Here is a 26,987-nt window from a genome sequence, read left to right as displayed (position 1 = left end):
GATTGAGAACCTTCCATCATTGGTGTAAGAAAAAGTGCTTGTGTTTAATGAATGCCCCTTTCCCAGATCCAGGGAGCCATCCTGGTGGCATCGCTTCTTCAGGTTGTGCTCGGACTCTCAGGGATGGTGGGATTTGTGTTGAAGTTCATCGGACCACTGTCTATCGCTCCAACCATTAATCTGATTGGTCTGTCGCTCTTCATCGAAGCTGGGAAGAAGTCAGGATCACACTGGGGCATTTCAGCTATGTGAGTCAGCTTGTAGTGTGAGACACTAGGTAAGGTTAGGGCAGGAGGTTTGAGGAAGAAGTTTACTCATAAGAAGTGAATGCAGTACTGTATACTCTCCAAGAAAGTAACCATGGCCATTTAAAACAGAAATTAGTGACATTTAGATCAATCTGAGGCAGATATTCAAGACAAAGAATATCAAATTGAGCCAGAAATCTGAGCAAGAATCTAAATCTAGCTAAGGTAGAAGGTTTAAACAATGATTAACTCAAGCTAAGACCAAAATGTAATACAAAAAGATCCTCAAGCTGAGGTAGGAATTTAAGAAAACAGTTACCTCAAGCTGAGGCACAAATTTGAGACAGAACCAAACTCATGCTAAGACAGAAATTAAAGACAAATGAGGCAGAAATCTGAGGCACCCTTAACTCATGCTAAACCAGAAATTTGAGACAACAGTTAACTCATGCTGAGACAGGCATTTGAGACAGAAAGCTCCTCCAAATGAGGCAGAAACCCAGACAGATCCAAACTCATGCTAAAACAGAAAATACTACAGTTAATTAAATCTAAGGCAGAAATCTGAGACACAGTTAACTCAAGTTAAATCCAACATTTAAACTTTGTTTCTGCCACAGCATTTGTGTGGTTTAGTCTCAAATTTCTGCCTCAGCTTGAGTTAACTGTTGCCTCAGATTTCCGCCATTAGCTTGATGAGATTTCTGTCTCAAATGCCTGCTTAGCAGGAGTTAACTGTTTCCTTAGATTTCTGCCTCAGCTTGAGGAGATTTCTGACTCAAATTTCTGCATCAGCTTGAGTTAATCATTGTCTCAAACTTCTGCCTTAGTTTGAGTTAGATTCTGGCTCAGCTTGAGTTACATGTAGTCTAAAATGTCTCAGCAGGAGTTAACTGTTGCCTCAATTTTTTGGGTTTAGCTTGAGTTAACTGTCTCAGATTTCTGCTTTGTCATGAGGAGATTGCTGTCTCAAATTTCTGCCTCAGGTTGACTTAAATGTGGTCTAAAATGCCTGCCTCAGAATGAGGTAACTGTTGCCTCAGATTTCTGTCTAAGCTTGAAGAGATTTCTGTCTCAAACCTCTGCCTTAGTTGGAGTTATTCTAGCTTAGATTTCTGGCTCAGCTTGAGTTAAATGTAGTCTAAAATCAATTTCTAAGCATGAGTTAACTGTAGTTTTAAGTGAAATCTAGACCTATTAACTTATACTGATGCAAATGATTGACATGGCAATCAGCTCAAGGTGACGCAGGAGATCACGCAGCCATTAACCAATTTTGAGGAAGTAATTACATGTTAAAAAAGAAGATTTTTGAGTAAAAAGGTTGAAGAAAAAGACATTTGAAGCCTTTAGTTATTTCCTTGATGTTAACCTGAGACTTTGAAGCAGTTTAAACCAACAGCACCACTGCTAATGACCTGATATTCATAAATCTGTCAAACACCACAGCATTATATACTAGTGACAGCAGCTTATAAGAAAGTACTATCAGTTCAGCATTGTTTACTAAAGATCAGGATTGGCTTTCCAGTCTGTCCTGTTTCATTAATGACCTATAAAAGAACATTTAAAAGTCTGCCAGGTGTAACACAGAGCGCAGCATTCACTGAGCGGCAGGCTACGCATCTCCATTTACCAGCCCATTAGCCCTCCACTCCAGGTGCCTCTGTGTGTATGCGTATCGCAGTGTACGCCTTTGTGTGCACACGCCTTTGTCTGAGTGGATGTGCATGCGAGTTTGTTTGTCCCCGCTGTAGACTCGTAGCCTGAGGCCAATCAGTAAAGTCCATTCATTATGCTCAATGCATGTTTCAATATTACAGCGCATTGCTTAGCTGAGTGCACTTAGCATAAGGGAGGGGCTAAAGAGAAAAAGACCTTTTCCTCTTTATGGACCGTGTGGACTTTGTACTCACATTGTTGAGTCATCAATCCACATTCCAAATGCCTTACATTTAGTCCATAGCCTGGAGCAGATTTCATTTAGCATTAAAAATATAATTGATTTTAATAATTTAATAGCATGGGTAGTTCATATATTGTAAGTCGAGACATGGCCTAGCCTACCCACGAGCTTCAAAGAATGATCAGTATGAGTTTGTATACATAATTTATCAAAGCGAAGCAATTTACAGTACCGTAACTGTACCGTGTATATGTGTGTGTGTGTGTGTGTGTGTGTGTGTGTGTGTGTGTGTGTGTGTGTGTGTATATATATATATATATATATATATATATATATATATATATATATATATATATATATATATATATACACACAGTATACACAGTGCAACCTCAATTCTCGCAGGGGTTACGTTCTATGACCCAACAAAAAATGGCGAGGTTTTGACTCTCTCCCTTTAATGCTTTGATGGGGAATTGTACATGTACTCTACTGTAAACTCTACAAAAAAAATTAATTACTTGTCATAAATGTTTTATTTACTTCTTTAAATGAATAAAGTTTTTCACGAGTTACTCTCAGTCTGGTTCCAAATGAAAAGCCGCCAACTATAAAGGTCGCAAGTATTGAGGTTCCACTGGATATATATATATATATATATATATATATATGAGTTGCTATTTCCTAAGGCAAAGTCAGCATTTTCTGGAGGTGTTACTGGCCTGGCTTTACCCCAAACCATCTGAGTAGTGTAGTTACTTATATATATATATATACAGTGGGTACGGAAAGTATTCAGACCCCCTTAAATTTTTCACTCTTTGTTATATTGCAGCCATTTGCTAAAATCATTTAAGTTCATTTCTTTTCCTCATGAATGTACACATAGAACCCCATACTGACAGAAAAACACAGAATTGTTGACATTGTTGCAGATTTATTAAAAAAGAAAAACTGAAATATCACATGGTCCTAAGTATTCAGACCCTTTACTGTGACACTCGTATATTTAACTCAGCTGCTATACATTTCTTCTTATCATCCTTGAGATGGTTCTACACCTTCATTTGAGTCCAGTTGTGTTTGATTAAACTGATTGGACTTGATTAGGAAAGCCACACACCGGTCTATATAAGACCTTCCAGATCACAATGCATGTCAGAGCAAATGAGAATCATGAGGACAAAGGAACTGCCTAAAGAGCTCAGAGACAGAATTGTGGCAAGGCACAGATCTGGCCAAGGTTCCAAAAAAATTTCTGCTGCACCTAAGGTTCCTAAGAGCACAGTGGCCTCCATAATCCTTAAATGGAAGACGTTTGGGACGACCAGAACCCTTCCTAGAGCTGGCCGTCCGGCCAAACTGAGCTATCGGGGGAGAAGAGCCTTGGTGAGAGAGGTAAAGAAGAACCCAAAGATCACTGTGGCTGAGCTCCAGAGATGCAGTCGGGAGATGTGAGAAAGTTGTAGAAAGTCAACCATCACTGCAGCCCTCCACCAGTCGGGGCTTTATGGCAGAGTGGCCTGACGGAAGCCTCTCCTCAGTGCAAGACACATGAAAGCCCGCATGGAGTTTGCTAAAAAACAGAGAAATAAGATTCTCTGGTCTGATGAGACCAAAATAGAACTTTTTGGCCTTAATTCTAAGCGGTATGTGTGGAGAAAACCAGGCACTGCTCATCACCTGTCCAATACAGTCCCAACAGTGAAGCATGGTGGTGGCAGCATCATGCTGTGGGGGTGTATTTCAGCTGCAGGCACACGACGACTGGTTGCAATCGAGGGAAAGATGAATGCGGCCAAGTACAGGGATATCCTGGACGAAAACCTTCTCCAGAGTGCTCTGGACCCCAGACTGGGCCGAAGGTTTACCTTCCAACAAGACAATGACCCTAAGCACACAGCTAAAATAACGAAGGAGTGGCTTCACAACAACTCCGTGACTGTTCTTGAATGGCCCAGCCAGAGCCCTGACTTAAACCTAATTGAGCATCTCTGGAGAGACCTAAAAATGGCTGTCCACCAACGTTTACTATCCAACCTGACAGAACTGGAGAGGATCTACAAGGAGGAATAGCAGAGGATCCCCAAATCCAGTTGTGAAAAACTTGTTGCATCTTTCCCAAAAAGACTCCTGGCTGTATTAGAGCAAAAGGGTGCTTCTACTAAATACTGAGCAAAGGGTCTGAATAATTAGGACCATGTGATATTTCAGTTTTTCTTTTTTAATAAATCTGCAACAATGTCAACAATTCTGTGTTTTTCTGTCAGTATGGGGTGCTATGTGTACATTCATGAGGAAAAGAAATGAACTTGAATGATTTTAGCAAATGGCTGCAATATAACAAAGAGTGAAAAATTTAAGGGGGTCTGAATACTTTCCGTACCCACTGTATAAAGATATTTTTCCAGCTATTTGTGCTTCTTCCCCAAACAGTAACCACAAAGCTGGAGGCATTTGTGTGAAATATTTGAGGTCAGAGCTCTGTAGCAGGAGATCTTCCACTCCAACCCATGTAAAGCATGTCTTCATGGATCTGACTTTGTGCACAGGGGCTTTGTCATGCTGGAATGGGTTTGAGTTCAGGTGAAGGGAAAATAACACATATAACTGGAAGTTCAATCAAAAGGTAGCAGTTTAGGCAACTGTGAACTCAAGTGAACTCAAGAAGAGGCAAAAGTTAAGGTTCTAGCAGCAGTTACACCAAATCCAACATCTGATCTGCATAGCAAATCAGTATATATTGAAATTATAAATGAATATTTATTTCCTGGTTATTTATTTACTTGTCAGAGCTGCGGTTAGGGATCATTAATCCACACCTTCTGACTAATCAGACTTTTCCGGGAAGAAAATAAAAAATTATAAGAATGTTTTTTTTTTCCTGAAGTCTCTTTTGTATTTGCAGGACTGTGTTTCTCATCCTTCTCTTCTCCCAGTATCTCAGCAAGATCAAAGTCCCTCTTATTGCCTACAGGGACAAGAAATGGATAGTGTTTCATTATCCGCTCTTTAGCCTGTTCTCGGTAAGTTTAATTTGTTTTGTTTTTTTTGTTTAGCTGTTGGTGTGAGTTCCAGCTGGTTTTCTTAGAAAGAAAAGAAACCCAGCAGTTAAAAATAAAGCGTTTTCTGCTGGACCTTTTCATCTGACAACGTCAGCTTATTGTCATTTCTAATCTCATTAGTTTCAGTTTGGCGCACAAAAAGAATGGAGGAAGTTTTGTGTGTCATTTGTCAGAAGAAATGTAAAACGAGTTTAATGAGAGATAAAACGGAATTTCTCTTTTAAAGCTCAGTCTGTCAGTATTACAAAAAGGTCACAGATTTCTGACAAACCACAGAGAAACCTGTTAAGAAGTTTATCCTGCAACTCTGCAAGGTTCAAGGTTCTACGAGTGCCATAAATTTGAACCACGGTTTGCGTTCATATATATGTCATGGAAACGGTATTTCAACAGTTATGATGTTAGACTTCTAAACAATAGGTTTTGAGTTCAAATCCCACCAATGTCAATTTGCTGCTTTCCTCAAGGGGTTAAAGATAATAATAATATAAAAATAATCTTTATTTCATACAGCGCCTAACATGTCAAAGCGCTTTCCAAGCATGGAAGAAAAAAAATAAGAATAATAAATAAATAATAGTAATGAGAAAACATAAGAAAAAAAGAGAAATAAATTAAATAAGTATATAAACATCACAGAATACATCACAAAATAAAAAGATCACATAAAAAGAGAATTTTACAGCTTTGGTGCATGTGAGGGAAAAAAGCCCAAAAATCCATAGAGCGTAAACATCTAGGAGGAACAACCAAAAGACGGGAATCAGAGGAACGACGATCTCGTCTTGAAGTGTAGACAGTTAAAATCTCTGTCAAATAATAAGGTGCTGTACCATGTAGGGCCTCATACAGTAGGCCAGCATTATACATTTTAAAACAATCCGGTATCTGACAGGGAGCAAATGCAATGACACCAAAACTGCAGAAATCTGCTCACCAGACCTCGTCACGCAGAATCCTAGCAGCAGAATTTTGGACAACCTGTCATTTGTTTAACGTAGATTTCGAAACCCCAACAAGCAAAGCATTACAGCAATCGATGCGTGAAAAAACTAAAGAATTTATAATTTTTTCAGCAACCCAAAAAAAAAGATAAGTCTCGCAATGTTTCTGAGATTACACTGTATACAGTAGTAAACTCTGAACATGCGAGAAAAACGGTACATTTGGGTCAAAAATCACCCTCAAGGTTTTTTTTTAGCTTTGATTGAAACTCCGAAACTCCAAAACAGAGACATCTAATTTGATAAGATGTTTGCTGAATGTAAAATCAAATGTTATTAGTCACATATACATTCATACAGAGTGAAAAGCATGTAGTGAAAAGCTTTTAACAACTGTCCAATAAGGAAGAATGTGCATGTAAATAGAAATCAAATCTAAAAATTTTTAAGTATAAACAAAAGTATAATTATAAAATATAAAATAAAAGATAAAAAAAATATACTATGTATAAAATATATATACATAATAAAACAGAAAGGCATGGGCATGGATATGACAGATACTGACTGAAGTCCAAATTTAAAATGCCACAGTGTCATTGTCACATTTTTTCACAATTTCTACTTCTCCTGTTAGTTCCTTCAGCATTCCTCTTGGTTCTGAGGAAAAGCTGAGGAACGTTTCCTCTCCTCCTTGGCAGGTGTTGTTCGGGATGGCTGGAGCTTGGCTGGTGTGCTTTCTCCTGACATACTCCGAAGTCCTACCCAATTCGCCGCACCAGTATGGATACCAGGCCCGGACAGACATCAACATCGATGCAGTTAGCAGTGCTGAGTGGTTCTTCATGCCTTATCCAGGTTGGTGCCTTAGCGATGCTGTAATGATACCTTCTGGGTTACTGGATGCACCAATATTTTTTTTCCACAATACCAGTGAAATTCTCATTTATTTGAATTCATACTATTAAAAGTCATCTCATATGAGAATAAAATTACATCCATGTGATATAATCCCAGGGCTAATAAACAAAATAAAATCTATATTTCATGGGTCATGATCAAAGTAAATCAGAATGCCAACTATGTTCTGTAAAAATATCAGGAGGTGGATATACAGCATCTTAAAGTCACTTGGACATGTAAATGTATCATAATGTTATTTATAGAGCATGGTTAAAAGCAACTGGCAAAAGTGGTAAAATGGGAAAAAGAAGGATAGAATAAAAGAGTGAGGTGCAAACATCTGGCCTGCATCTCTACTAATAATGTAGCCTGTTGTTAGTGTTACTCCTGTTTAAGGAAGCAACTAACTCCAGCTGAGGCAGATTCATTCCACATTTAGTCTACATTTAATGTTGGAATAAGCTCCACTTTTCCGAGATGATGTTCCTCCAGATTTTATGAGAATTGTTCAGATTCATTTAGCCACAAGGCTGTTAGTAAAGTAAGGTACTGATGAAGGTGAGGTGAGGAGGCCTGGGGTTCAATCAGTGTTCACATTCATTACAGTTTATAGCTCGAGATCTTCCACTCTATCCCATGTGAAGCAGATCTTCATGGAGCTGGCTTTGTGCACAAGGGCATCGTCATTCTAAAACAGGATGGAACTGGAACATCCAAAGACATTGTGTAAAATTGTGTGCCTTCAACTTTGTGTTAACAGTTTGGGAATGAACCGCATAAGACTGGAAAACTTTATTGTGGGATTTTGTGCTGCATCTCTACTAGTAATTAAGCTGTTGGTGTTAAATCTTGGTGTCTTTTTTTCTCATCATATTTCTCATTTCTCATTCTCAACATTTTCTTTCTCGGTTCGTCAAATTCATCTCTTGCCTCAAGGCATTTATTAAAGTAACTGTAACTAAAGCTCAATGCAAAATTCTTTCCTAGAGCTCAGTAGGGGCATTAGGAAGTGATCATTGCTTTATCACTCTGTATGGAACTGGAACTGGATGTTACTATGATTCCAGTTGTTTATAAGCAACACACTCATTTAGCTACATTCTGTTACTTCTGATTTCTAAAATCTTCAGTTTATTTCCAATAAAAGAAAAGTCTCATATTTTGGATCTTTACTGAGCACACAAATCATACACACATATTGTACAGCATATAATATAGAGTTAAACGTTCTCATTTAAGCTTTGATTTTAAAAATGGTAACAGATGAAACATGAGCGTCCTGCTCTAGCTGAGATGGAGAAACAGTCAGCAGTAGCCGTGCAATGGACCTTAAAGATCTTGTCGCTGTACGAGCGTGAAACACTTTTGCAACGTGGTTTATTAAAAACAAATATAAAAATCATTTATCCTGCGTGAAAGTGGAAGCCAGCAAAAGGAAACTGGAACCGGCGTAACATGATCCCTGTTCGTTTGTAATTACAACTGAGCTGCAGCTTTTCAAACGAGTTGCAGATGTGTGACAGATGACTTCACTGATGTGAACACATGAGGCATTATGGTAATCCAACCGGGAGAAAATAAAAGCATGAAATATCAACTTACAATAAAAAATACAAAAATGAAAAAAAAAAAAATCCTAGAGCTCAACAAAACTCTACAAAATCATTTGTAGTGATTTTATAATAAAAACATCCTGTGAATTACAAAACCATAACAAACCATCATCTGAGAACCATCGTCCTGACGTCCTAATCGTCCTTAATATTTAGGGAGGCAGTTTTCCACCATAAAAAAAATCTGCACGTCATCAGTGTAAAAATTGAATTGGTTTAGAAATGCATACGTGTGGACAAATGTGCAGATCCCAGGATGGAACCCTGAGGACTGACAGTAGTTCCCTATAGTGAGATAATATGTTCTCTGTGTGAGATTAAGCAATCCATATGAGTAAAGCTTGATCCAACACTGAGATCTTCACCAGAACCATAAACAGAACCATCTTCGCTTCTACAATTCCGGAGCTCTGAGCATTCTTCATCTAATCCACCAGCAGGAAGTACTTAAACATAAAACTCATGCTTGAGAAGATAATTTACTAGCAGCACAGGGTAACAGGTGACAAACAGAGCTGTATGAACAAAGGTAGTGGGACACCTGAATTTTCCGGCCATATGTGGTTCTTTTCAAACTTCCACAATCGTACTGTAGCGTGACATTTTAACTTCATTTGACCTAAGAGACCCAACCATGTTCCAGCATGACAATGCTCCTGTGCACAAAACCAGCTTGATGAACATATGCTTTCCATGGGTGGAAGTGGAAGATCTCCTTCTATGAAGTTCTGACCTAAACCCTTTTGAGCGTAATGAATTGGACCGGCACCCCAGGCCTCCTCATCTCACCCACATCAACATGTCTTTGTACTCTGTCTGGAAAAGAAAATGATTTTATTGCAACTTTTTCAGCGAATACTTCAAAATAATAATAATAAAAAAAATCTATTGTATCAAATGAATGCTCCAAACTCATGCAGTTAATAAAATGATTTACTTTTTATAGAATAAAAATCATTACAATTAAATTATGTATTCTCATAAATATTAGTGTGCTCTCTCAAAGTCCTGAGGGGCAAAGTTATTGGTGCCCCTACTGAATATTTATAATAAACACAAACCAAAATGAATCCAGTACAGTACAGGGAGTTCCAGATTCAATGTTTGCAAGAGCTCCTGAAGCACTCAAAACTGCTCTTGCAAACATTGATGGATCACAAATTCTGTGGTAACAAGAGATTTTAACTGCGTCTGGTTAAAATGCACGGTTGAAAGGATCCACGGTGACTATCAAAGATCTCGATTATGAGCTTCAGGAAATGTAGCTTCGGAGAACTTCCTGTTAAATGTATTGGAATATTATACATATTTCCTAGAGCTAAATGTGTTCAGGTGACTGTAAATGTAAAATTTTTTTTTTTTCATCATTTCATCTTCTCCCGCTTATCTGTAATTTGGGTCGCGGGGGCAGCAGTCTAAGCAGATTCCCCAGACACTTCTCCGTGTCCAGGGATCGGGCTGTCAAGGCCCCTGCCTTCGACTGCTTCCCAATCCTCACAGCACCGTCCCTTACGGTCCCTCCTGCAGGTGGTGAGCCCACGGGAAGGCGGCCCCACGTCGCTCTGACGTCACGGTCCTTGGTTTATTTTTTTCGTAAGGGTCCCTTGGAGCATAGAGGGTTAAGGGCCTTGCTCAAGGGCCCAAGAGTGGCAGCTTGGCGATACCGGGGCTTGAACCCCCGACCTTCCGATTGGTTACCCAGCGCCTTAACCGCTGGAGCCACCACTCATTTTTTTCATAATGACTATTTATTTATTTATTTATTTTGGAGAAAGCCTCAGAAAACTCCCCAGGTTTATTTTACATTTCAGGATATCCGTATCAGACTGTTCGTAGGAAAATGTTTTTCGCTTGAAAAGGCCCATAGTGTCATCCTGAGAACATTTCCTGCTTATTTGTAAGCGGGTTTGAATACTTTATATATATCTGTAACACTCAGTTCCTCAGATATCTCATTGAGAACCGCCAATCTGGCTAAGGGTTTGGTGTTCAGGCTGAACAGCATTCATGAAACCTGCACATTGAACACGTCTGGAACACGTTGAACAAGTCTCGCTTTCCAGCCAGAAAATAAATCTTAATTATAACAAGAACTTAAAGCTACACTCCAAGGATCTGTAAAGCAGGCCAGGGAGTGTGTGCTTGTGTTATCCTCACGGGTGGAAGATCACAAATCACTACTATCTGCCTATAAATAATAAATAGCCGAGTCGACAGGACACGCAATGGACCATAGTGTTATTCAGAATATTCTCTGTCCTAACTCCACTTCTCTTTACTCCACTCCACTTCACTCCTCACCCTATTTTTCACTCCTCTCCACTCCTCTCCTCACTCCTCTCCGCTCCTCTTCACTCCTCTCCACTCCACTCCTATTCACTCCACTCCACTCCTCTCGACTCGATTCTGTCCACACCACTCTACAGACCACTTCTCATGCCACTTCTCTTCACTCCACTCCACTTCACTCCTCACACCATTTCTCACTCCTCTCCACTCCACTCCTCGCTCCTCTCCACTCCACTTCACTCCTCTCCACTCCACTCCTATACACTCCACTCCACTCCTCTCGACTCGATTCTGTCCACACCACTCCACTCCACTACTCTCCACCCCACTCCACTCCACTCCACTTCTCTCCACTCTTCTTTACTCCACTCCTCTCGACTCGACTTCTCTCCATTCCACTCCACTCCATTCCACTCCACTCCATTACTCTCAACTCCACTCCTCTGCACTCCACTTCTTACTCCTCTCCACTCCACTCCTCTCCACTCAACTCCACTCCACTCCACTCCATCACACTCCACTCCACTCCTCTCCACTCCTCTTCTCACTCCTCTCCACTCCTCTCCTCTCCACTCAACTAAACTCCACTCCACTCCTCTTTACTCCTCACTCCACTCCTCACACCATTTCTCGCTCCTCTTCACTCGACTCTACTTAACTCCTCTTCACTTATCTTCACTTAGATTTATGATCAAACTCTTGATGTCACCCATATGAGGATGGGTTCCCCTTTGAGTCTGGTTCCTCTCAAGGTTTCTTCCTCATATCATCTAAGGGAGTTTTTCCTTGCCACTGTCGCCACGGCTCATCAGGGACAAACGTACACCTTCACCTTCACTGTTGTTTTCTGTAAAGCTGCTTTGAGACAATGTCTGTTGTGAAAAGCGCTATACAAATAAACTTGACTTGACTTGACTTATCTGCACTCTACTCCTATCTATTCCTCTCCTCTTCACTCCTCACTCCTCTCCACTCCTCACTCCACTCCTCTTCACTCCACTTCAATCATCTCCACTTCTCTCCACTCCTTACTCCACTTCTCACTCCTCTCCTTGCATGAATCCACTCCACTTCTCTCCAATCCACTCCTCTCCACTCCTCACACCATTTCTCACTCCACTCCACTTTCTTTGATTTGGTGATGAATGCTCAGAATGTTGCAGGCGTAAAAGTTCCTCAGTGCCTAGCGGTGAACTTTAAAATCTCTCACGCGTGTGGTGGAACAGATGCCTGCAGACCAGACCACACATCACCACCGCGATGATGTTGTAGGGCCATTACAGATTCTGCATGAACCACACCAAGGTTTTAAAAACTGTTCAATCTCTCCAGTAAGGCTCCTAGTTTTCACACATGGTTTGTAGCAGTTTTCTGCTTCCTGCTGAAAACTTCACAACCTTGAAGTCCACAGTCTTTTGTCTTCCCAACATTCAAGAGTTCTCCAGGCATTTAATCTTCTCCAAATAGGAGATCAGGGCCACCTGGGTGGAAAGGTGCAGCAGTGGTCTGTCTCAGGTCCCAGGTCATGAGTTTGGAGGGAATTTTAGTGTTAAATGCTGAGCTGCAGGCGGCAAACAGCTTTTTGACCTAGAATACTCTAAAGTTCTCACACAGGTGCTGCACTCGTTATTGACATGCAGTTGTGAATTAATGTCTAAACTGTGAATGGAGAATTGCTCTCTTTTCATCTGTTCTTGGCAGCATGCTGAGATAAACACGCATTATGGCACTATTCTTTCAGTGACACTGTCTGTATATCTTGGCACAGGACCCAGTTTAACCAGTTGCTCAGTAGCTGACAGGGTTTTAAACCCTTTTCTGCAGCTGTATAGTTACAGATTCTTTCTTTATTGATGCCGAAGGGGAAAAATGGTGGATCTAAGGGTGTTAATTGTTATAAAAGACGCATGAAAACGTGTGGTACATGAGCAGAGTGTAGCGATCCGCATCAGGCAATCACAACCAGGACGTTTATACCCTGAGTAAGTCATCGGGAAATTTTCAACCACCAAACAGATCAACACACATTTCATCTGAGATACCTTAAAACCAACGAAACCATCACAGGGCTATGTATTGCACTCAGAGAAAAGTGCTATGTGTTTGCCCTCTTTCACATACCCAGATTAATAGAATTGTGGGATTGACAGGGGAAAGAGAATAAGCCCCTCCCACCTTGACAGCACGGTCAGGTTTGCTTTCCCGACCCTAGATGGGGGACAGTTCAAAAGGTTTTTTCTATACAGTACACACATTTGAAAAATTATTTTAATCTTCATCCTCAACAAGCTGCCACTCTTGGGCCCTTGAACAAGGCCCTTAACCCTTTGTGCTCCAGGGGCGCTGTATCATTCCTGACCCTGCGCTCTGAGCTCTGACCCCAGCTTCCCATGCGAAAAGAGAATTTCACTGTGCTGTAAATGCATCTATTCTATTGAAGGTGTTTATACAGAGATCATGTAGTAAATATGTCATAATTATAACACATCATATCCGACTTACGATTTTCTTTGATCATACGATGATGCAAAAATATTTTTCACGTTTTGTGCTGCAGGCAAACGTAGCAGCGCATACAGTATGCGGTACGATACATCGGGACGCTGCTCCTGTCTTGTGAGACACCTTTCCCCTGCTAGCGGTCGACAGAGTCCAGTTGTCTCAGTGTTAGAGCGCGTATTTTTTTTAGTTTCTAGTTTTCAGTTTTTTGTTTAAAGCCCTGTTCTAGCTCTTGTCGCTGAACACTGAAACAGCGTATTGATTCGTCTCATCTGCTACCCGTGTGCTTCTTACCCCTCATTTAGTGTAGCTCCGCCCTCCGCCTCACGAACCGGCACTCGTCCGCGCACCCGCTGCCACATATATACACTATATACACAAAAGTACTGGGATATCTGATTTTACAGCTATATGTGTTTCTTTTCCAAACTGTTACCACAAAGTCAAAGGAACACAACTGTATTGCGTCTTTGGATGTGGTAGAATGAAATTTGAACTAGGAGACCCAAACCTGTTTCACCATCACAATGCCCCTGTGCACAAAGCACACTTCATAAAGTTACACTTTTCATAGATTGGAGTTGAACTTATTTAATGATTAACAAATGACATTATACGAAATTTCATTTCTGTAGCACTTTTAATAATGCACATTGTCACAAAGCAGCTTTACAGAAATCCAGATTCAGATTTAGATCCCTACCCAGTAATCAGTGATTCACATGCAGGTCATTCCAAGACATTCGTTTATGAATTAATAAAAAAAATAAATAAATAAATAAATAAATATATATATATATATATATATATATATATATATATATATATATATATATATATATATATATATATATTTATATATATATATGTCTAATATTTATTATTTGAAAGCCAGAAGATGCTTTTAAACTTATTTATTGCATGTTACTTTTTGATTTACTGTATCCTTTCCCTCAAAATCCCATCTCCAGGACAGTGGGGTCTTCCGAGCGTGAGCGTCTCGTCCGTCTTGGGCATGATGGTGGGGGTTTTGGCGTCCACCATGGAGTCCATCGGGGATTACTACGCCTGTGCGCGGCTTTCTGGTGCCCCAACTCCGCCCACCCATGCTATTAACCGTGGTATTGCGGTGGAGGGCCTGGGCTGCATCCTGGCCGGGTTGTGGGGCAGCGGCAACGGGACGACGTCTTACAGCCAAAACATTGCTGCCTTGGGAATCACCAGGGTAGGTGTTCAGATAACACAAATACTACTACTAATAATACTAATCAGAGGTATTAATTCCAGTAGGACTTGAGTAAAAGTCTTTGAGTATCTGATTTGAACATGAGTATTTGATTCATATTGAACGTAGGCTCAAAAATGCACAAGTCCTCAACACCAAGACACGTGTTAGTAAAAAGCCCCAAATAGTTATTTTGTGTGTCTAATTGTCCACCATAACACTGCATTAACAACAGTAAGGTCAACACAACAGCCTCTTCAAAACGCCCGGATAAAACAAAGATCAATCATTTTGGAAATGAGACCAGCAGTGTTAATAAAAAAAAGTCGCTCACTGGCAGCGGATGTGTGTGGGGGAGTGTAATGGCATCTTCAACAGAGGTGCAAAATTTAATAGTTTATTTAAATACAGTGGAGTAAAAAGTTTACTGAGGAAGTCTAGAAGAATCTACAAAATCAACTGAATCAGAAATGTAGTTGAGTAGAGAGTAAAAGTTACTTACATCTTTGTAGTACATTTCCTCGAATCCTTCACACCACTGGTAATAACAGGAATGCTTCAAGTATTCTTTGGTCCTCAATAAAGATCTAATCACTCAGGAACATGTTATTTCTATATAACTCCATGGATATTTGATGCTTTATGGTGTTAGGAAATGGATTCGAAATGGATTGGAAGCTTGAGAATCACAACTTCATGATTCCTAGAAGGACTAGGAGTTCCTGAAATGAGATTACTGGAAACTGTCACAGACATTTTTCCAGTTTAGTGATAAGTAAGCTCAGATCAGCTCAGACTGGGGAAGTGGTAGCTTAGTGGATAAGAAGATGGACTTTTGCTCAGAAGGTCAGCACCATCAAGCTGCCAATACAGGGTTCCAAGCAAGGACAGCTGTACATTTCTGGATAAGGGTTTTCCAATTACCTTAACACAGAGTTCCTCTTTCACTCTGGGTTTCTACGTCTGTCACCTCTGTTGTTTCTGTCATCTTGTCTGTAATTACTCTGTCTGCTCAGTTCGGTTTCACCGATTCTCCATCTTCTCCAGTTGCTTGTGCTTTTCACAGTGCATACCGTGTTACCTCCTGCCTAGCACCTTATACCCTGCTAACGGGTGCTGAGGTTTGCCTCACTGCCCTCACCTTGGGGTGATTTGTCTGATGTGAAACGCAACACCCCATGCTTGGGATTTACTCAGTGCTGTAATTAGGGTCTGCATGCTATCCTTCAATCCAGGCTTTTCCAGCCACGTCTAGGATTTTCCCACGTCAGCCACGTCTGCTTTCTGTCTGTGGTACATTCTTAAGGTTTTTTTTTTTTCTTTCTGTCAGCTACATAATAAAATGTACATAAGGAAATAACGCAATTTACTTCACATGACACACAGTGATGGAGTTACTGATACCACCATTACATTTTCCTAGAACAGCAGAACAGTGTTTTACTCTGTATGTCTTTTGAATGGCACATATTTTTTATCCATGTGTGCATTATGTGCACATTTAAAGTTTATTCTTGTTATAATATACACTCTGTGAACAAACGTTTGGGAACTTCTTTGCATAAAATTGGGATGTGCTTCTTTTTGAACATCCCATTCCACATTTACTCTCTATCTGCCATTATAATTCCATCCATATAGCTCCATTCTTCTGAAATGATGTTCCACCAGATTTGGTGAAGATTTGTGCTCATTCACCTACAAGGCAGTTAGTAAAGTCAGGTTCTGATGTGGGTGGGGTGGGGAGACCTGGGGTGCAGCCAACGTGGTGATCTTCTACTCCAACAAGTGTAAAACATATCTTCATGTGAAGGTGGGAACTCAGTGGTTAAGGCTCTGGGTTGCTGATGGGAAGGTCAGGGTTTCAAGTTCAGGGGTATGTACAGTATCATTTCAAGTCAAGTCAAGTCGAGTTTATTTCTATTGCGCTTTTCACAACAGACATTGTCTCAAAGCAGCTTTACAGAAATCAGCAGTGAAGGTGAATGGTGTGTATTTATCCCTGATGAGCAGCCGTGGCGACTGTGGTGAAGGAAAAACTCCCTTAGATGTTATGAGGAAGAAACCTTGAGAGGAACCAGACTCAAAAGGGGAACCCATCCTCATTTGGGTGACATCAAGAGTTTGATCATAAATCTTTCAACAATACAGAACACTGGAGAGTGAGAACTAACATGAGCGCTGGAGTATAAGATTATAAGTAACGTTCTTTCTACAGTCTTTTACAGTCTTTATGGTACTCATCAGTACATTGGACAAGTATAAAGAACCTTCATTGTTTCCTTTTTTGCTTTCTAATTAATATTTTGATGGTGCTGGTTTTGTGCACAGGTGCATTGTCATGTTAAAACAGGTTTAGGCCTCCTAGTTCTCCTGGGGAAATTACATGCTTGCACATGTCTTATACAATAATGTGCTTCCAAGTTTGTGGTAACAGTTTGAAGAAGATCCACAAATGGCTGATAAAAAGTCAGGTGTCACTTTTGTTCGTATTTTACAAATATAGTAACTAGGCAACCAAGCAATCTTTACTTCCGACAGATTTAGACTCCTTCCTTCCATGAATGTTGATTAAATGTGCTGAATGTTCTCGCTCGTCGGATTGTAATATCACGTGATCACGTGAAGGCGATAAACACACGTTGCATGATGCAGGAAAAAGCACACGGCTACAGCATGGAGATTGCGAGGAAAAGAGTTAGTTTTGAAAGGAGGGGAGACGGCGAGTGAAACTACGACCCCTGTGAGAAAGGAAACCTCGGTCATGTTGGTGTCAACAGATTAAGCATTACTCATGTTCACATGATTAATTGTCACAGGTAGAACATGAGTCACGAGCTCAGTAAGGAGATTAAAAGTCATCCTGTCACACGTTCAGCACTTTTAAGGTTGAAGCCTGTGGGTCAATGATTAAAGGCTTATTCTATTATTACAGTCTACATTGTGGAAGCATCCATTTACAGGCAATTCGAATCACTCAGAGTGAATAACTCTGTGTGTGTGTGTGTGTGTGTGTGTGTGTGTGTGGGTGTGTCTGTTTCAGAGTATACACAGTGTATCCATTTGGGGAGATTTTTACTGTAATTTCACTACATTTCAATATCAAATTTCGTACTTTTTACTCAACTACATTTTGTGAAATCAGTCGTTCCTTTTTATTTATTTGGATAAAAACGTAACTGGTCAAACACGCAGCAATCCACCAATCAGGGTCGAGCGCACGCTCCGGTTTACACTCGTTTTGATCGGCGCTCGGTGTATCTACTGATCACCAACATACAGTTCAGCATCAGTTCAACATCAAGCAGAACATTTTTAAAAGGATTAAATGATGGAAGAAACTCCAGACTCGAACTCACAACAACACACGTGACCTCATTTACATAATTTTTTTGAAGTCGTTGAAAAGAAGGTTTTGGACTGACTCATCAGGGTTTGAGTCATTAATATCATTCTATTAATAGATCAGTGTGCTGAGAGTCACATTCGAGTCTTTTCACATAAACTGAGCGGATTAAGTAAAGAGTCTTGTGATACATTTGATAATAGGAACATTATAGTTATAATAAATCAGTCATTTGGATACTTAAGTACATTTTAAAAACTTTTGTACGTTTACTCGAGTGAAAGTTTGAAGGGACACTTTTACCTTTATTGGAGTCACATTTTGAATCTCTACTTTAACTACATGGTTTGTGTAAATGGTTCCTGTTAATTGACATTAATTTCTGAAATTAAATAGTCTTTGTTGATTAAAAGGTGGTTTTATTTAATGATTTATGGAAGCAGTCTCTAATGGAAGTGGTGTCTGGATACCTAGAAAGTTTCAAATAGCAACATAGTTTGCTAGCGTATTTAGAAAAAAAAGCATTTTGTCTCCACAAATATTTCCTTATATCTGGGGGAAAAAAACATATAACTGAAATAGTCCAGAATGTAATAATAATAATAATAATAATAATAATAATAATAATAATAATAATAATAATAATAATAATAATAGTTATAATAATAAAAAAATAAAAAAATAAATAATAATAATAATAGTTAATAATAATAATAATAATAATAATAATAATAATAATAATAATAATAGTTATAATAATAAAAAAATAAAAAAATTAATAATAATAATAATAATAGTTAATAATAATAATAATAATAATAATAATAATAATAATAATAATAATAATAATAATAATAATATTAATAATATTAATAATAATAATAATAATAATAATAATAATATTAATAATTATCATTATTATTATTAATATTAATATTATTATTATTATTATTATTATTATTATTATTATTATTATTATTATTATTGCAATTAAAGTAACCTGAGAGGTGCAGAGGTACTTCGCATGTTTTTTTGCTGCACTCAGTAAAGTTTGTGCAGCATTAATCAGAGTGTTTGATCTGAGCTGTTGTGATTAACGTCCCCAGGTTGGAAGCAGGCTTGTTCTGCAGATGGCTGGCCTCCTCATGCTCATTCTGGGACTCTTTGGGAAGTTCAGTGCTGTGTTCATCACCATCCCGGAGCCAGTGATCGGAGGAATGTTCCTGGTGATGTTCGGGATGGTCGCTGCTGTGGGAATCTCCAACCTGCAGGTGTTATCAACTCAAATATATAAGTTCTTCTCACTCTGAAAGCTTATTTGATATATGCTGGATTCTTCCCTGACGTTTGAGAAGCTCGTGAGTTAAAAAGGTTCAAGCTGAGATTCGCTCGGCAGAACAGGTTTCAGACAAATAGTAATTATTAAGCAACATTTTTATGCCTGTGGTTGTTAATGTCAGTCATGCGAAGATCAAAAGAACGATGGCATGACAACACATGATTGATTCGCACCGAAGGCCGCACAGAACGTTTCCTTTTCCCACAATGTGTTTATTTATCAGCGCTGTTTACCTCATAGTGTTATTTATCATGATATCGACGTTAACCCTACACGGAACGAACGAAAATGATCGTAACACTTTCACCATAAAAACACTCATCAAAATCAAACAATAAAATACAACAAACAACAAAATCAGCACTTACCATGAAACTAAAACGGAATAAATCACCTGAAAAATCACATGTGGAAGAAAAATGAGTCACCTGGAAATGAGTCATTATATAAAGTCAATGATTCATGTTTAAACTGAACATGTGAGAAGATTGATTCATGTGAGAAAAATGAATAAAAAAAATATTATTAATTAATTAATTATTGTTTTTTTTATAATTATTTTTTAAGTGGATAACAACTAACCATATAAATAAATAAATGAACAAATAAACAAAATAACAAACTTGTAAACAACTTAAACAAAATTAAACACCACACTCCCCACACTGCTCCACACTCCCCACACTGCTCCACACTGCACCACACTACTACACACTGCTCCTCACTGCTACACAGTGTTCCACACTCCCCACACTGCTCCACACTGCTCCTCACTGCTACACAGTGTTCCACACTCCCCACACTGCTCCACACTGCACCACACTACTACACACTGCTCCTCACTGCTACACAGTGTTCCACACTCCCCACACTGCTCCACACTATTCCTCACTGCTCCACACTGCCCCACACTGCTCTACACTGTTCCACACTCCCCACACTACTTCTCTCTGCTCCACTCTGCTCCTCACTGCTCCCCACTACCCTACACTCCTCCACAGTGTTTCACACTCCTCCACACTGCTCCACACTGCTCCACACTGTTCCACACTCCCCACACTGCTCCACACTGCACCACACTGCCCCATACTGCTCCACACTGCTCCCCACTGCCCTACACTGCTCCACAGTGTTCCACACTCCCCACATTGCTCCACACTCCCCACACTGCTCCATACTGCTCCTCACTGCTCCACACTGCCCCATACTGCTCCACATTGCTCCCACTGCTCCACACTGCCCCGCACTGCCCTACACTGCTCCACAGTGTTCCACACTCCCCACATTGCTCCACACTGCCCCCACAGCTTCACACTGCTCCAAACTGCTTCACACTACTCCACACTACTCCACACCACTCCACACTGTCATTGACTGGATTACTGCCAAAAATTTAACCCTTTAACCCTAAAAGGATATTTCGGAGCCTAAACGAGTCTGTGGAGAAGTGTCTAAGGGGTGTGAGGAGTTTTTCTGCACTTTATTGGCATGCCAAACATTTTTAGTGTGAGAGAAGACTGAACTAAACAAAAGAAGAAAGTAAATAAGGTGCTTTGTAAAGCAGGAACGTTAAGAGAGAAACCCCAGTTTCACATCTGGAGACATTAGAAGCGTTTCTTCTTGCTGAAAATCCTTCCTTTTGTTTCTTCTTATTTTTCATGACATGAAAGTCTCTGTGCTCTCTGTCTCAGCACTGACCACATGGGCAGTACGCACACACACACACACACACACACACACAGGAGGTCCCTGTGTGAGCTGCATGAAGCTGCATGTCGAAACAGGAAATACGCCTGGAGATCAGTGCTGCAGGCTACACAAGGCAACACGCAGTTAAAGCCTAAATGCATTTGATCTGTGGTCTGGCTCAAGCCAAGAATAAGTGTGTGAGTGTGAGAGTGACTGTGAGTGTGAGTGTAAGAGTGAGTGTGAGTGTGAGCATGAGTGTGAGTGTAAAAGTAAGCATGAGTGTGAACGTGAGAGTGAGTGTGATCTTGAGTGTGAGTGGGAGTGTGAGAGTGAGAGTGAGTGTGAGCTTGAGTGTGAGAGTGAGTGTGAGTGTGAGAGTGAGAGTGAGTGTGAGCGTAAGTGTGAGAGTGAGTGTGAGCATGAGAGTGACCGTGAAAGTGAGTGTGAGAGTGAGAATGAGTGTGAGAGTGAGAGTAAGTGTAAGTGTGAGTGTGGGTGTGAGAGCGAGAGTGAGTGTGAGCGTGAGTGTGAGGGTGAGAATGAGTGTGAGCGTGAGAGTGAGTGTAAGAGTGAGTGTGTGTTTGAGAGCGAGAGCGAGTGTGATATTGAGTGTGAGAGTGAGTGTGATATTGAGTGTGAGAGTGAGTGTGATATTGAGTGTGATATTGAGTGAGAGTAAGAGTGAGTGTAAGAGTGAGTGTGAGCATGAGAGTGACTGTGAGCGTGAGTGTGAGAGTAAGTGTGGGTATGAAAGTCAGTGTGAGAGTAAGTGTGTGTGTGAGTGTGAGAGTGAGTGTGAGAGCGAGAGTAAGTGTGAGAGTGAGTGTGAAAGTGATGAGATTGTGTGAGAATGAAACTGAGTGTGAAATTGTAAAAGTGTGTGCATACGTGTGTGTGTGTGTGTGTGTGTGTGTCTGTGTGCGTGTGTGTGTGCGTGCGTGCGTGTGTGTGTGTGTGTGTGTATATATATTTATTTACAATAGATTTGTAGAGTGGTTTTAACAATAGATCTTGTCTCAAAGCAGCTTCACAGAGAGAACCAGGTTATAAAGTTGTATTAAAGAACGTATATATGACTGTAATAAAGACAGAAAATGAAAGAGGGATTTTTGGTAAATGATGTTTGTGATTTCCATTATTTAATAAAAATCACTCAATAGTCGAGAAACACAATAAATGTTCCTTCACTCATCATCTCTGTATGAATGTCTGTCTGCCTCACAACATTACTAATGAAAGTGTTTTGCTTCCCTGCAGTATGTTGATTTAAACTCCTCCAGGAATCTGCTGATCTTTGGGTTTTCTGTTTTCACCGGACTTGTTCTGCCAACGTGGTTTCATTCAAACCCCGACACCCTCAACACAGGTACGAGTCAGAATCATTGACTTTGGTTTTAATATATTTTAGTCCAAAAATATGTATCAAATTATTCCCAATAGTTTATTCTTTTCATTTCATAGCGTTTCTCTCGGGCTCAATCAAGTGTAAGTTTCAGTTTGAGTTTCTATCCAATCAGATTTCAGTTGTGTTGCCGGCGTCAGCAGTATCCGCCTGCCTTGAGCCTTCACAATGATCCCTGTAGGTGTCCTGTAGCTCACAATCCATGTTGCTCGTTGCTTCAATCAAACCAATCAGATTTCAACTTACTGACAGGCACTTTAGAAGTCGTCCAATCACGTCTGCATTTTCACGTCTTTTGATTGGATGGTCAGAGAGTGCACTAGGCAGAGCTCACAACCTGCATGTGTAACAAATAAATACGTGTTAAAGCTGGACATCAGGATGAAACGTCGACCAGAACACTTCAAAACCATTCATACTTTATACAGCATTTTCTTTTCAGTGGAATTTTTGCAAAAACATACAATTTGCCTGAATTGTAAATCCCCATTAAAACTGTATTGCAGGGAAAAAATGCAAACAAAAACACAGGGAAACCCAATGGTGATGTGATGAGGTGAATATCAATGCTTCTGCTGGAGATGATGTATGTGGAGGTGCAGTTGTGGCTCCATTGAAAGAAAACGTGTTAAATTGTGTTCATTGGGTTTCTTGCTTCAGTGATGAATTCATTCTCTCTGTTTAAGATCCTGTGTGTGATGCAGCGCTCTGTTCTACTGCACTTCTCTATAATACTGAAGATATCTGTGGTTCAATTCAATTGATTTTTTATTCAATTGATTTTTATTTATATTGCGCTTCTAACAATGGACATTGTCTCAAAGCAGCTTTACACAGATAATGCGGTAATAAAGAATGAATAATATTGTTTCTCATAGTTGTAAGTTTGTCCGTAAAGAGTGAGCCGGTGGTGAATGTGGTGAAGGAAAAACTCCCTGAGATGAGGAAGAAACCTGGAGGGGAACCAGACTTAAGAGGGAACCCATTTTCTTTGTTTTTATTACAGTGAAACATGTGATCAAATACAACCTGTAGTACTGAGCCTTAAGTACAATCCATCCTCAATCCATCCTTAATGCTCATGTGTTGCTCTGTGATATCATGGATCCCCAGACCATTGATGAGAAACCATCCCCAGCTGCACAGAGTGGCCTCCAATCGAAGAGAACACCATCCAGAAGCAGGCTGGGGCGAAGCAGGCAGATGATAATAGTGTCATAATGATGGTGTTAAGAGGTGGATTGATTCAGACAGGACACCACTGAAGGTCCAGGTGTGAAATGGACGACCCTCCACTGGAGTAACTTGGAGAGCATTAAAAAACAAATATCTATAGGACATCATTTTGGTTTTTAAAGCACATTTGAGGATTAAGTAGTAATGATTTGCTTATGAGGAGCAATGTGACGATGTACAGTGAGGTGGTTATTATGATGGTGATGATGAGGATTAAACGATGGGTCTCTGGGATTATCTGCAGCACTGAGCAGCATTGTCTGGGCTCTTAAGGTCAGACCTTGTTGATCTGTAAATCCTCCTTGAAGCGTAATCTTTTTGCTTCGCCGGGATGAGACATGACCCCTCGCTGAACGTGTGACACTGACGTGTCCTCGTCACAATCGCAAGTCTACAGTTATCTCCTGAGTGCTTAGCAAACATGGTGGAAGGGAAGGGGAGTTTTACTAGAAACAAACATGCCCTTAATACAGACCACTTAAGCATATTAGGTCCAAGCGTCCAATCTCTTTTGGATTGTTAATCCAACACATTGAACTCCTGACCAACTGGGCCTGGTGTGGGTCTGGTCAGACGAGGGATAATCAGGAAACTGCTGCAGATCTACAGGCATTTTGTTCATCATGCAGGATTTAAGTATTACATACTGTAAGCATTTTGAATGTTGTGTTTGTGTGTGTTTACAGGTATTTCAGAACTGGATCAGTTATTCACGGTTCTCTTCACCACCCCCATGTTTATTGGTGGCTTCTTGGGATTCATCTTGGATAACACTATTCCAGGTGAGTCACATCCCTCAGTCCAGAGCTTTTAGTCTTTCATGAGCAAGAGTGCAGTTTATACTGAACATCGAATCACAGCCTTTTCGATATTTGCTACATTTACATTTATAGCATTTGGCAGATGCCCTGATAAAGCGACTTACAGTTATCTCATTTATACAACAGTTTAGGGTTAAGGGCCTTTCTCAAGGGCCCAGCAGTGGCAGCTTGGTGATGCTGGGATTTGAACTCATGACCTTCTGATCAAAAGTCCAACATTTTAACCACTTAGCCACCACCTCCTACATCCCTCCTCTGACTAAAACGGCATGATCATAAGAGCGACACTGCTGTTTTATTTGTACGGCCTGACTTTAATATCCATTAAGTGATATTTTGGATCTAATATGGCCAGTTGTTCTTATTCTGTTCTGTTCGAGAAGAAACACAATTCCATAAGTAGCCACACCCACTCTATTACCCGTCAGCTAGCAGACTCGCAGTCTAGCTAGCTCACTCACTTCGAAGCTAGCTAAGAGTTAAATTGTCATCCTTTCTTTCTGTCAAATCTGAGATTTGAATTTTTGAAGTCAAAATAATATTTGTGAAAACGGATAACAGCCTTTTTCCGTCGTTTTCATGGATGATTTCATTAGTTTTACTGTAGTAACCTTTTTTTTAACAGGAAGTGGACTTTTACTTTGCATACACTAACAAGAGAAGTCTCACACACACACACACACACACACACACACACACACACACACACACACACACACACACACACACACACACACAGGACCATACAAACCATTGTATAATACAGCAGTAAAAGTCTGTAGTAACATCATCATAATTTTTATCCATTTATAACCACATTTTAATGTTGTAGACTGTCCAGAGAAAATGTGTCCTCACCTACATCATAGCATCTACAAACCCCTGTTCCTTCACCATTTATAGTCAACTCCTCGGACCAGAACTCATGGAAAAGGTTACAGTTTTACCTGCCACAACGTTCTGACACTGGAGACTCCTTCCATAAATGTTTGTGTTGTAACATGAGGTTTTGTGTCTCTGTGGAGCATCTGATGTAATGTGAACATAATGTGAATTAATCTGGACCTTTTAACCAATCAGAGCAAAACTAAATACGCTTGGCTAAAAGTATGTACACCTGACCATAAGATTTCTATCTGCTGCTTTTTAAACATCCCATTCAACATTTAATCACCATTTGCTGTACTTATAACCTCCATTCTTCTGGGAAGATGTAGAACTAGATTTGAGAGTGTGACTACTGAGATTTGTGCTCATTGAGCCACAAGTCAGGGCTTATTGATCTCATTCATACAGTAGCTTTGAGGTTAAGGTTCTTGTTCAGGAGTGGCAGCTTAGTGTGGCAGGGATTTGAACTCATGACCTTCAGATCCAAAGATAAATGCTTTAACCACTAAGCAACTACCATCCTCTGATGTACTGATGTAGGTGAGAAGGTGCGAAGGTGAGGAGGACTGGGGTGCAGTCACATTTCACATTCATTCCAAAGGTGTTTGATAGGGCTGGAGCTCTATATAGCAGGAGATCTTCCATGTAAAGCAGATCTTCATAGAGCTAGACTTTACACTTTGGGGATTGTCATATTGGAACAGGTTTGGGTGCTAAAGTGGGTTTTCTAGTTCAGGTGAAGGGAAAATGTCGTGTTACTTCATCAAAAGCCGTCAAATACAATGGTGTGCCTCCAACTTTGTGCTTTGGGGAAGAACCACATGTGACTAAACATTTCAGATGTCCCAATACTTTTGTCCATATAGTTTACATGGATTTGTTCAGCTGACTCACCCTCACTCTTTCTCTTCACGTTTACAGGAACAGATGAGGAACGAGGGATAAAGCGCTGGAGGAAAAGTGTCGAAAGCGGGACTTCAGTGCTCCTCAGCAATCAGTCGTTTTACGATCTGCCTTTCTGCACCAACTTTCTTCATAAATCTGATTTTCTCCAGAACCTTCCCTTCCTCCCCACCACGAAATCTCTGGCCCCTCTGGGAACACGCTTATAAAACCTTCATCCTCCTTAAAAGAACGTATAAATCAAAGTAATCGTCGTGTACTGAACAAAATTAACAATGTACTGTGATTTTTATGATTTTATGACACACCTCATTTGTTCGGATGTTTGTACAGATGTTTCCTGTAATGTTCCTCATAATTAAATGCAATCGATATATAAAATCTTACAAAAACTTTAGCACATTTTATAGTAAGAGAAATAAATACTAATACAACAACTTATTGAGCCAAAACCTCACATTTATTTCAGCTTCCAGTCTGAAAACTCTTGACCTGTGTGAAAGTAAATAGAAAAAAAAGTAAAGTAATTATTATTATTATTATTATTATTATTATTATTATTATTATTATTATTATTAACAATGCTAATGTTACTACTTCTACTTATAATAAAAATAATAATAATAATAATAATAATAATAATAATAGCAATAATAATAATAAGAGGAAGA

General features: G+C 39.9%; 1 protein-coding gene across 2 annotated transcripts in view; it reads left to right on the top strand.

Annotated features, from left to right (window-relative positions):
- Nucleotides 1-26,751, top strand: part of LOC310737051 (solute carrier family 23 member 2) — a 63,424-nt gene extending 36,673 nt beyond the window's left edge. The window contains exons 5-12 of one of the 2 annotated variants that reach the window (XM_083561208.1): nt 67-248; nt 5,063-5,180; nt 6,865-7,021; nt 14,439-14,692; nt 19,145-19,309; nt 22,324-22,432; nt 24,391-24,486; nt 26,335-26,751. In XM_083561208.1, coding sequence (XP_083417334.1) covers nt 67-248; nt 5,063-5,180; nt 6,865-7,021; nt 14,439-14,692; nt 19,145-19,309; nt 22,324-22,432; nt 24,391-24,486; nt 26,335-26,525 — 1,272 coding nt within the window. In that variant the 3' untranslated portion in view covers nt 26,526-26,751. Of the gene's footprint in view, nt 1-66; nt 249-5,062; nt 5,181-6,864; nt 7,022-14,438; nt 14,693-19,144; nt 19,310-22,323; nt 22,433-24,390; nt 24,487-25,428; nt 26,306-26,334 lie in introns of those variants that run through there. The other variant, XM_083561209.1, reaches the window with a different exon arrangement.
- Nucleotides 26,752-26,987: the final 236 nt, after the last annotated feature.

This window comes from Silurus aristotelis, assembly GCF_946808225.1.
Source record: "Silurus aristotelis genome assembly, chromosome: 14".
NCBI lineage: Eukaryota > Metazoa > Chordata > Actinopteri > Siluriformes > Siluridae > Silurus > Silurus aristotelis.
The sequence above is the reverse complement of the archived record's forward strand: the minus strand, read 5'-3'. Positions and strand labels throughout refer to the sequence as shown.